Source organism: Camellia sinensis, chromosome 7, assembly GCF_055761805.1.
Source record: "Camellia sinensis isolate YWXY chromosome 7, ASM5576180v1, whole genome shotgun sequence".
Taxonomy (NCBI): domain Eukaryota; kingdom Viridiplantae; phylum Streptophyta; class Magnoliopsida; order Ericales; family Theaceae; genus Camellia; species Camellia sinensis.
Window position 1 is genome coordinate 106,800,056 of NC_138967.1, and position 13,197 is coordinate 106,813,252.

Consider the following 13,197-nt stretch of genomic DNA (forward strand, 5'->3'; position numbering starts at 1 on the left):
AAGTTAAAAAAATTATTATTCTATTTAAGTCATATTATCTTATTTTAATCACATTACTTCTCTATTATATCATTTCAAACTCAACTCATATTTTATAAAAAGTCAAAAAATACACTTATTTAGATCATCCAAAACCACAATTATATAATTCACATTTATAATTTATTTTTTATAATTTTGTTTTTTAGAACTTTTTTTCAACTTGCACACATTACAATTAGGCCAAGTTTGGGAAGACTAAATAAGTGTACTTTTTGTCTTTTTGAACTAAAAAATTGAGGTTGAAAATATGGATGTTTGGGTTAACTTTTTGACTTTTTATTGAAAATGTGTAATAAAAAATTGTAAAAATTGATTTGTAGAGAAAAATTTGAATTGGGAGTTGTGCAGCCGTAATTGTTGACTTTTGGTGAATAGTGTTAACTTTTTAACTTTTTGAGTAACTTTTTGACTTTTTGACTTTTTTAGAAGTACCCAAATAGTTGCAAGTATAAATATACATATGGACATTTCCAATCCTTAACCCAAACTCATATTAAATTTTAATTTGAATAAAAATCACCCAAAACTTTTTTTGTTTTTTTGTTTTTGATCGGCAAAATAAAAAAACTCCATTGATATAAAGCGCAGTACAAAGTACAAAATAAATTACATCAATAAAAAAAGGCAAGTATAAAAACATTACAATGAGCTAAATCACCCCAACTATGTTGACACCAAAAAGTTCATCCTATCATTTGCTAACACCCCAGAATTCATGAGCAACCAACCAAAGAAACAAAATAAATAAATAAATAAAACAACCACCAACTACCACCTACAACCAACTAGAAAATCCTCACTTAATTGATGTGAGCAGGGGCGGAGGGAAGGAATGACGAGGGGGTCACGTGTCCCTCCCTCAATTTTGAGAATTTTTTTTTTTTGTGTGTGTATGTGTCTTGTTGTCATATATAAAATGTATATTTTTTTTCTTCTTAATATGTTTTTTTGTTAAGGATTTATTGTATTGTTCACAACAAGTAGTTATTTGATACTATGAGAACACTATCTGGTATTATTTATGTAATAGTTTAAACCAATAGTATAGCGAAAAATCTTATAGATTAGATATAATGAACTCATTATTTTCAAGCAATTGATAGACTGCTTAGTGTGATTTGTGATTTCTCATGCTTTGAGCATCATATAGGCAATGTTATATGGTATTCTAAGACTGTTTAATAATTTTCATTCGAAACATATCATTTATAAGCAATGTTATATCTTTAATATTTTTCTATCAAATAAAAATTAAATAAATTTTATAATAATTTGTGCTATAAATGATGTGTTTTTATTTTTTAAAGTTAAGAATTTTGATCCATAATTTTGTGTTAGAATTACAAACTTACATCACCATCCTGCACCGAGCTATTCTACACTATTATAAAATTTTAATTTGTTCCTATTAATAATGAATATGTAATTTTTTATGCTTAAATTTAATTCATAAAATTATTATTATCGTAATATTTATCATGATTTTTTTAAATAAAAAATTATAATTAATAGTATCCCTCTAACTCAATTTTCTGGCTCCGTCACTGGATGGGAGCAACCATTCCACATTCATAATCAGCAAATCAACAACGCCTCAGTCCAAATCATCAATGCACATCAATTCAATTCAGATACCAGAATCAGATTCATCACCCAAAACACTGTCAAATTCTTAACTCTAACTTGTATTTAAATCGAATTTTACGTATTTCTTCACTTAGAGTAAGAATTCTTAACTAACTTATATTTAAATCGAATTTTACTTATTTCTTCACTAGAGTAAGAGACTTTTTTTTGTTGGGTAAATTATAAAAACATTATTTAAATTTTGTTTAAAATACAGGTTGTTTAATGTAATTTAAAAAATTATAAATATTTCTTATTTAAAAAATTTATTTAACAGAATTAACTAAAAAAATAACATTTATAACTATTCTTCTACACAATAATAAAATTATCTAAATTATTAATTGAAATAAATTTATGACATCATTAAAAATTATTAATTGACTTGATAATTTATTAATAAAATAGACTATTTGTTATGAATTAAAAATTTCAAGAAATGGAATGTAATTAATAATTCTTATTTTAAACAAATTAATGCATTTGTAATTTATTTATTTATTATTATACTAAAATTTTTAGGGGTGAGCATTGTCCGGATTGGACCGGATTGGGATAAAACCAGGACCAATCCGTTATCTACGGTTCCTAAAAAATTGAAACCAATCCAATCCGTTTAAATCATGGAACCAATCCGAACCAATCCATTTAAATACGGATTGGATCGGTTTAGGACCACGGATTCACATAATTAAATAACGAAAATATATTTACAACACTTTAATTTTATAAAAATATAAACATAGCGCTATATTAGTTCCACAATTGCAACATATTTTTCTATAATAGCGATATACTGTTCTAAAATTTAAACAACCATAAGAAAATTGGTTTCACTATAAGTATTTAAACCATTACAAATTAAAACTAAAAACCAACAAACAAGAGTAATAAAAGAAGATATTATACGATTTTAGGTTTGAGTTTAGATTTTATATAGAATTAAGAGAAGATACTATGGGGGAAGGATGTATAATAAAAATATAGACTATTTGTATACGGTTCGGATCGGTTCCAATCCGGAACCGTGGGGTTCAATCCGGAACCAATCCGTAGACTACGGATTTTTAATTCCTCAATCCGGAACCGAACCGCGGATTCAAAAAACCAATCCAAACCTATCGGATTGGACTGAACTGGATCGGATTATGGATTTCACGGATCACTTACTCAGCCCTAAAAATTTTTAAGGGCAGTTTGGGGGTGATGTAACAATTTCTAAATTCACAATTGTACCAACCAATCACCCAATTTTTACTTAAAAATTTGAGTTGGGCCCTTGAAATAGTCCTACATCAAACTTGAGCCATGAATGAAATGAAGCAAATGGCGAACTGGGTGATAGTGGAGCTACAGAGAAAATCCCCAAACTGGACCAAAGTAGTCGAAGACATAGTGAGGATAGAGAAAAAGATCTTCCCAAAGCACGAATCACTTGCTCGATCCTTCGATGAAGAACTGAAGAAAAGGAACAGTGGATTGCTTTACTCGGAGATCGACGGTGGTGATGTTGCTGGCTATGTCATGTATTCTTCTCCATCTTCACTCTCTGCTTCCATTGCAAAACTCGCAGGTTCAGACCCCCTAAACCCCCTTTTTTCTTCTTCTTTGCTTCATAGCCTTTCTTGTCTATTTGCTTTTATTGACTTTGAAAATGGAGAAACAGGGTTTGTTGGTAGTTCAGGCAATTTCAAAGAACTTAGTTACATAATTTTTCTTATGAACAATCCACTTTAATTTTTTTTTTTTAAATCAATTGGGACAAAATTATATCAGCCTAGTGATTCAGAAATCGGAATTAGGGTTATAAACAATGCACCTTTAATGTTTTTTTTTTTTTTTAATCAATTGGGACACAATTATGGGCCTAGTGATTTGGAAATCGGAATTAGGGTTATAAACAATGCACCTTTACGCTGTGTTTATGTTTAGTTGGGGATTTAGGAAGGGAAATGGGAAGGGAACGGAAATCGGAACTTGAGAAAGTGTGTAAAATTAGGTGAAATATAAGTATATTTTATTCATATTTTACTTACATTTTTTTCTTTTCGTTTTCCAAATCACTTCCCAAATCTCTCACTAAACACAGCGTTAATACTTTTCTTTTAATCAATTGGGACAAAATTATCAGCCTAGTGATTCAGAAATCGGAATTAGGGTTATATGTAAAAAGGTGAGAGACAACCCTAAATAACGATTTCAGATTCTAATGAGAACCCTACTATAACTCACACTTGTTTTGTCTCTCACGAGTAAGGTTTTTGTACGTGGGCAGAAAAAAACACTCGATTTTCCTTCCAAACTAGAGTTTAGGGGTCCAGGTGGCAAGTGACAGTGAGGGTCAAATTGATGTCAATTTGAATAGTTCAAGTGTAAGATTTGCATAACTAAAATAATAGGATTATTAGAGTCTAATTGATTCTTGAGGGATAACTTAGAGGGTAAAATGAAATTTTCACTAATTAAAAGGGAAAAAGTAAGGATCACTTAAATATTGTGTTTTCTCTCCTTCATGTTTGGTTAAGTAAGAGAGAATATTAGGGCAAGAGATATTGATTTTTTTCTTTTCTTTTCTTCAAATCATCCAATTCAAACAAACTGTAAATGGTTGATCTTGTCCATATTTGCCTAGTATTCTACAAATTCAAGAATATTTGTATGCAAATTGCAGTTTTGAATCACCTATAGCTTCTACTGGAATGATAGAAATAGTGGGGAAAATCTAAGACAAGCCAATTAATGAAAATTGCAAATCTCATTTAAACCACAGTGTTCCTTTGTTGGATACTTGTGTTAATTTCTACTAGTGATAAGATTGATGCTTATGTTATGTGAACCAAAGTTATTAATTCCGTACCGGACAAAGTTTCGTTTTTTCAATTAGTACAGTACCTACTGGTACCAGTATGTTTCCGGGTACCGTTTCAGATTTATTGCAAAAATATTATGTATGTATGAAAAAAATTGTTTATTAGTAAATAATGGCCTATTTTGAGAAGATGGTTATAATCAGTTTTTAGTGAAAAACTGCTTATAAACAGTTTTTTTGTAAGAGAGGAAGTGGATTATAACCCACTTCCCAAAATAGGCCAATATAAGCATATAATATATTTAAGCCTATAATTTAACCATCCAAAGTTATATTTTTTATTTTCTTAGGGCAACAACGTAGATCATATAATACATATATATATATATATAATAGAAATTCAAAAATTCACTTTTGCTTGCATACCGTTCAATTTTGCCAGAATTACATTTTCCGGTCGGTATTGACCAGTATTTATGAAATTGGCTGGTACTTATCGAGAAGTTAACCGGAACGGTATTGGTCTATTTGTATTCCGTTTTCTCTCTGGTATGGTATTGACAACTATGATGTGAACTGATCTTGATATTTCATAACCTTTCCCTTCCCTTTCTTTTCTCTCCACAAATCCAAGAACCAAACACGACATTAGTACCTCTCTTTTTCCCATTTAGTTTCTCTACATTATCTCTTTCATTTCCTAGTAATGGGGTAACGGCTAAGCTTGGTGCAGTGGTAAATGCTTTGCCTGCCACAATGCTAGAAGGTTCTATTTGTAACTTGTCCACCCCTCCAAGGGCTGTGAGTTTGAGAGAAAGGTAAGAATGGACTTTTAATTCCAAATAATGGTGTACTCCTGGAAAACAAGTTTAAAAAAGGTAGCACAAATGTGGTATTTGATTTATTTCAATGAATAGAAAGACTGATTTCATCAAATGCTTATTTGTTGAAAATGTCTTAAATGTGAATTTTTCTCTTGTTGAACAAATTTGACTTTTATAGCCTTTGTTCTTTTTGTTGATGGGAAACAAAATTAGTGAAGGAGAAATGTAGGGGTCAAGGCCATGGAGAGGCACTACTGAAAGCAGCGATTCAGAAATGCAGAACTAGGAGTGTCCACCGCATATCACTTCATGTTGATCCCTCAAGAGCTCCAGCCATGACTCTCTACAAGAAACTTGGTTTTCGAGTTGATAATTTGATAGAAGGTTACTATTCTCCAGATCGAAATGCTTATAGAATGTACTTGGATTTTGATGGTAATTAGAAGAATGGCGCTTGAAACATAAATGCAAATGTTTACAAAAATGTGCCTAGCATTTTGTATCTGAAAGAAGTCTGAAAAGAAGCATTTGATCTGTAAAATCATAGATTATTGTGTCGTTCATACCATTTATAGTATCATTTAGTCAATAAATTGATTGCTTTGAAAAGTAACCTTCATTCTTTGCATTTTCTGATTTTCACAAATATATATCTTGTCAATGGATTACATGAAATTTGCACGCATCTTGTTGTCTGGATACTTTAAACATTTGATCGCAAAATAGAAATATGCACTCATTGAGACTTAACTATGAAACAATTATAAAAGAATAACATTTGTTCTCAAGGACCTTATACCTTCTGATCCGATTACATGCAAATCCGAATCTGATCGTCTAAATCCAATTATAAGCCATCCAAATCTGAATCCGAATTATATGGATATCCGATCTGTAAAACCGATCTGATCCAATCCCCCTTTTTTTTTTGGGCTGTGCAAGAAGATTTCTTGGACAAGTAGGAAGGAAGAAGGTAATTCATTCCCATCCATCTTTGTTTGTTATGTTTCTTTTATCTCATCTCGCTTTGGAAAATCAACAAACACATTGAAGACTATCATTGTAGTCTACAATTCCTGCATTTCGCAGCCTATGATTTGCAGTTGCTGTTGCTTCCTTTTTTCTGTATATTGCTGCGGTAATATATGTGTGTGTGTGATTGATTGTTAAGATTTGCTTTGATTTGATTCTATATATTGTGGTATATATATATATATATCTGTGTGTGATTAATTGTCAAGGTTTGGTTTGATTTGATTTGATTTGATGAGATGAGATGAGATCTGTGTAGTAGTGTAAGGTTTGAATATGAATTTGTGATGATGGTATGGCAGGTGTGAGGTGAGAAAGAGAATGTAGATGAGAGAGATGAGTTTCGACATTTAGCAACATACTGTTCTAGTTTGCATACAAAGTCGGATTCGGATAATAATCTGATCGGATTTATCCGGGTCCGGCAGGCCTGCTTCTTATGTGCATGTGCGGAAGAGCCTGAAATCATCAAAAATTTACTGTCGCAATGTGCATGTATTCATCCAATGTGGCTCTTTGATGGTTTCTCTGATCTTATGAATCATTTTCACATCCATTCTGTCTATGAAATGGACAGTGGAATTGTTAGAATTTATGAAGCACGGTACTTAAAAAATGGTGTTGTATGAGTATTGGGTACTTATCAGGTACGGGTACGCATATCTGTACAGCGGTACGTATACCGGGTAGGCCGAATACACGCCGGGTACGGCAAATACATTTGGGTACGTCGTGGGTACGGCATGGGTACAGTATTGGTACGGTGAGGTATTTTTTTTATTTATTGTTTTTTTTAGCTGTTAGAATTTATTGTAACCTTATTATTATTCTTTCAATTTTAAAAATATGAAGTAATTTATTTCCAACACTCTTTACCCATGAGTCATGATTTTGCTCTCTTTTGCATCCTGTTTTAGACAATCAAAAAAGAAAAAGAAACAATTATATAACTTTTTTAGACAAACTGTTCTCTTTTTAGTTTTGATATTGAAACTTTGATTTGTATGTTGGATGTTTAGCTATAAATTTTAAAAAATAATAATAAATAAAGAAATAAATTGACGTATTCTAGTCGTACTCGTGTCCAACTTTTTAAAGAATTTTCCGTATCGACATACTTCGTACCCATATCCGTACTTGCACCATTGCTTCATATGTTAGAATCTATGCATTCATCAATGGCAGCTTTGGAGGCATCATGATTGATCTGTTGGGTTTGTTTGTCAGTAAGGCTCCAAATGGAGCTTGCTTTAATCCTCTCCCAGTTTTGTCCAACTTTTTTTTTTTTCTTTTTTTTTTTGAGAGTTGAGAAGGCTGTTCATGAGTTTAATTCTCGCTCAAGGCTCTCTCACCGTTGACAGAATCAGAGAATAGGTTAGCCTGTGATGGAGAGTTCAAGGCTCACATGGAAGGGTGTCATAATTGATTTCTTTATGTTCTTCTGATCTTGCTCTCCCGTGGGTGATTGCTTGAATAATTGAGGACGCCGTAATCTGGAACAGATCTCTGCAGCTTTTTGAGACAGGAATCTGGAAACATATGATCCCTATTGACTAGAAGTGCATTGGAACAGAGAATCTCTTTCTGTTTTGTAGCCTGCAGGACCTTACTTTGAATCTCAACATCTGCTGATTTGCATAATGGAATTCAAAGTGACAGTGAGGAGATGTGAGGTTGTAATTGGAGTTACCAAATTTCTTGGCCGTGAAATTTGTCTCTCTCTCCTTATCTCCTTTCGCCTATTTGCCATTCCAGATTGCTGTCTGAAGAAGAAAATTGTATGGGTAACAAAAGTAGTAAGATTGGCAGCAAAGCTACTGGCAAATATGACACCCACCCATCCATTAAATAATAGATTGTATGGTTTGACATATAATTTTTATTGGATGCTATCAGTACATTAGATATTGTAAAAAAGGTGCTTGAAACCAAGAAAACATTTCCATTGATAGTATGAAAATGCAATAATATGCCAACTTGGGGCAGGGCACAAATTGACCAGTAAAATCTGCTGACATCTCTTACTAAGGCTTTGTTTGGGTACAAATTTTTTTAGTGAGTTTTTAATTTTTTGGCTAAGATATAAGATGAAAAAATTTAATATATTTGGGGATGATTTTTTAGTTTTTACGAAAAGATATATTAAAAGTAGAGTGAATGGAAAAGAATTTTTGACTTTTTAGTATTTATTAATTTTTTTATTTTTTTAATAACTTTCTGAATTTTAGATTATTTTTTGATATTGCCAAATGAGGCCTAAAATTGGGTTAAAAGCTTGACATGCTATGGATATGGATAAGGAGCACTTAAATTTTTATTATTGTTTTCATCAATTTTTTAAATACAATTCTTTGAAAGCAAAATTGGGAGAAATGATGTTAGTTATAAGAATGAAAAAATGATATTATCTTTTTTATATTAAAATATATATTTTATTTTGTTTATCATTGTATATTTGTGTCATTATATTAGTTTTGTAATAATTCTACACATACTAACAATTTTATTAAAAATATAAGAGGCCAAATGTGATCGGTTGTCGAAAAAATTTCTCCGTTTGGTTTCAGTTTTCAGAATTCACGTTTTAGAAAATTTTACTTTTTCATTTTTCGTATTTTTTTGTTTTCACTAAATTTTTTTAATTTTTAGGCACACCTAACATAAATACACTTAAAAAGTATAATATTTATGAAAAAAAAACTTTAAAAAATTTACTAATGCCAAAAATATCAACAACAAAAAAAAAAGTGCATTTTTCGTATTTTTTTGTATTTATTAATTTTAAAATATTTTTTCACAAATATTTTACTATTTAGATACATCTAAAAGTAAGGTGCATCTAAAAAAGTAAAAAAATTATTTAAAATTTTTAAAATATTCACTAAAAATAAAAAAACACGAAAAGTAAAAAAAACTCAATTTCTAGAAAACTGAAATCAAATACACTGATAATGACATTTAAACATCTAAAAATATTTGTTGTTAGTAAGATTTTAAATAGATGTAGCATTGCTCTTAGTTTTAATCCTTTTAACTGTGAGAACCCGATAAATAAAATAAATCATTAAATAATAATAATTTTACGAATATCAAATAATATACTTGTGAATCTTAATGTGCAAATTAAATATTATTGAACGATCTTTTAATTAATTTTAAACCTAAAATAAATTTATGGTAAAAGCTTTTAATTTAAAGGCAAGATTTATTATTAAAAAATGGGGAGGACAAATTAGTAAGCATATTTTAATCTAATAATAGTTATATTTTATTTAAATTAATGGAGAGAGAAAATAAAATAAAATTAGAGTGCCTCTATTTACACACCATATTTGGTCTCAAGGTACACTACTACTTAGTTCACACTTTTAATAATTTTTAAAAACATAATTTTTCTCAACACAAACCACAACGTTCCATTTTCGCCCTTAGTCCCACATCACTTAGTACACACCTCAAATTCACACAAAAAAAAAAAACAAAAACAAAAACAAAAACAAAAAAAACAAACTTAACTGTTAGACACCACCGGCAGTAGTAGCCATCACCGGCAACCATCATCAACGCCAACCATGGCCACCGCCGTCAACCCTTCCTTCCGTCTTCGCAGCTGTCCTTGCCCACTTCCCAGTCTTGTAAGTGGCCTCCATTTCTAGAGACCCACCACCTCGCAGATTGTCGCCACCGTCTTCAACATCTCCCTCCTCCCTCACGTTTTTTGCTACCTCCTTCTCAGCCCCGTCGCCTCCTCCTCTTGTAGATCACCTTCACCGCTATCAACCTCTTTTCTCACTTGCGCTCTGCCGTTGTCCCCTTCCTAGCCTAGTCACGCCTCTCTTTCGTCACCAACCCCGCAACCCACCACCTTGCAGATCACGAGAATACAGATCGCGAGAGAGAGAGATAGATCACCGGTGAGGGTTTGTGGTGATGGGGATTCGCCGGAGCTGAAGAGAGGTGACGAGGCAGTAATGGTGAAATGGCGGCAGTTGCAACAATGGTGGCTAAGGTTAGGATTTGGATGTTGTGTATTCAACTAAGGTATGCGCTGATATTCTTTTGTGGTCATTTTGGTCATTTTAGGTAAGGTCATTATTGTAATAAAAAATAACCAATTAATGGTGTGCCTTGAGACAAAATGTGGTGTGTAAACAGAGGCACCCATAAAATAAGGATAATTATTTAGAGTCTTCTATGTTATGTATAACAAAGAAAAGAGAAAAAAAAAAAGCACCCTAGCTCTTCTAACAATTTCACTAGCAAGAGTAGCCATGAGAAAGAGAAAAGAAACAAAAGGGTGCAACTAAGGAAGGATTGGGGTGTGTTGTGCTGTGTGTGATCATCAAATGATAGCCCTCCTGGGTTTTCTTCTCTTATTTCTTCTTTCTTTATCTTTATTCTATTATTATTTAATTCATTGATGGAGAGATTGTAGGTATATGTATTTTGTATATATATATATATATATATAATGTTAAGAAATCTAAGGAGATAAATTGTGTGTAAAGACTGGTGTAATTCTTATTCTAAAAATTCTTCACAGAATCACAAACCTTAAAAATCAAGAAATCATATCAAATGGATGAATTTTGAACTGAAATTTATGCAATAGCTTAATTAAATATTGAATCCTATATTAGAATTTTCTCATAATTTTTGGGAGTCAAAATCTATATAAACTGGTGCATTCAAATCCGTCCAGAAAACTAGTGTAAAATAGTAACTTCAAAAGTGTCGTTCTCTTTGGGTATAAATTTAAAAATTATCAAATCAGCGTCATTAGAACCGGTTACGAGTCTGGTTTCTTAAATTTTGTCCTTGCATTGATTGGTCATGTATACTAAGAGAACCATGAATTTCTTTGAAGTGTTGCAGAAAACAACCTGTTTTGATATAATTAATTGTGAATACTTATTTTGATAAGCAAATCAGTTTGAAACTTAGGATATATTAGTTGATATCTGGAGGGTTTTGGAATTTTTCTAACAGTGTGGAGTGAGTTTTTAATTTTCAAATTTAGCGAATGGATTGGGAAAACTTGTTTAAAATTCTATTTTACTTTGAAGTTACTTTTAATTAAGTTTCGATCGGAACCCATGTCTTGGATTACATTATTCCGTTTCAGGTGACTAGTTGCATGCTACATATTCTTTTTATAAATGTTCCCCACCCTAAACTTTTGAAAAATTAAATTGTTATTTCAGGACAAAACTATTTTGATAAATTATTATATTATCAATGGAATTAAATTATTTCTGAAATATAAGTAAACTTGGCATACAGTAAACTGTTTGAAATATTCTCATGTTTATAATGGTAAATTACCACATTTTGCGAAACTGAATAGTATTGATGATTGAGACCATTTGTAAATAAAAGTCCATAGAATTTATTCCACTGTGTGTGGTGACTATGGCCACTAGGGAATAGATTCAGGTTGGGCTGTGATGACTCTAAGGCTCAACGATTGTAAGGAAAAGATCTAGGCTAGGCTAGGTGACTTTCAATTAGATCGTCTCAATGAAAAGGCCCAGGTCGCCACTTCAAGGATGACTCCTGGTTCGATGTTTGATCCTACGAGCTTATTGCCTTAAGAACTCTGCAGTGTGTTACTAATTATTCTTGGTATCCAGAAAATTATTGATGATCATATTGTAATCTGTTTTAAGTGGAGAATGTCATTTGTTATATTTTTGAAAGACGTGGGTATTTTAACTGTTGAACTGTGGAACTTTCGTTTTGAAACAGATTGTATTTATCAAAACTGTATCTATCCATGCTTCTACTCACCGAGCTATCAGCTGATTTAATTATTTATCATTTCCAAGTGATAGAAGGACTTAGAGTGTACTCATGGCATAGCAGAGACTTAATTACATAGACCTCTAGAACATTCATATATATATTTTTATGTTTATTTTTCAGAATGGTATATCAAGTTTGTGCATATATATATATATATTGAGCTTCATTTAGGATTATTCTATTATATGGGTAGTTTATATCCCGTTGATTTGGATGGTATTGATTAATGTTGATTTTGCCGTTTATACTTATGACTTGTAACTGGATTAAGTTTTGATTTATTTATTTCTAGACTATCGTTAAGTTTATTCTTTGTGATATTGGGTTCGTGTTTAGACTTGCGTGTACCATGAGCTAAGTTTCTGTGAGCCACGGTGGGTCACGCTTGGATCTGGGGTGGACATTAACCTTACTAAAAGAGAGATTGGTGTAATTATACCAAAATTGCGATTTAAGTGTGGAATTGTGAGTTGAGTTTTGAAAAGAGAAAATTTGTTTGGTTATGAGTTTTGAATTTTTTTTTGAATTTTGAAAAGAGTTTTGAGTTTTGAAAAGAGTTTTGAGTTATATTTTGAAATTTTTCTGATTTATTTTTTTAAAATATTAAAAAATGTTTAAGAAAATTTTATTTATTTATTTTAAATATATAATTTTTTTTAAAATTTTTTAAATATTTTATTTTATTTTGTAAATATTCTAATTTTTTAAATTTTAATATTTTAAACTCAAAACATAACTCCACACTCAAATCATAACCAAACACATAATTCAAAACTCAATTTAAAAACTACTTTTAAAATTCATAACCAAACACATAACTCGAAATTTCATACTACTTTCAAAACTCCATACTCAAATCGTAACCTAACACATAACTCAAAACTCAATTCAAAAATAATTTTCAAAACTCATAACTAAACACATAACTCGAAATCCCATATTACTTTCAAAATTTCGCACTCTAATTGTAACTAAACACATAACTTAAAAAAAAAAATTTATTTAAAGATATATTTACAAAATAAAATAAAATACTTAAAATAAAAACTATTTATTTAA

At 31.0% G+C, this 13,197-nt stretch overlaps 1 protein-coding gene across 1 annotated transcript; it reads left to right on the plus strand.

Annotated features, from left to right (window-relative positions):
* The first annotated feature begins 2,856 nt into the window (after positions 1–2,856).
* Positions 2,857–5,914, plus strand: LOC114297817 (Acyl-CoA N-acyltransferases (NAT) superfamily protein). Its single transcript, XM_028242296.2, has 2 exons — positions 2,857–3,241; positions 5,515–5,914. Exons 1-2 carry the CDS (start codon positions 2,977–2,979, stop codon positions 5,742–5,744), a joined length of 495 nt encoding a protein of 164 aa, XP_028098097.1. The 5' UTR covers positions 2,857–2,976; the 3' UTR covers positions 5,745–5,914.
* The last annotated feature ends 7,283 nt before the right edge of the window (positions 5,915–13,197 follow it).

Coding starts and splice junctions, on each gene's coding strand:
- LOC114297817 (XM_028242296.2), top strand. CDS start 2,977: ATGAATGAAATGAAGCAAATGGCGAACTGGGTGATAGTGGAGCTACAG. Junction 3,242..5,514: donor TTCCATTGCAAAACTCGCAG/GTTCAGACCCCC, acceptor AAACAAAATTAG/TGAAGGAGAAATGTAGGGGT.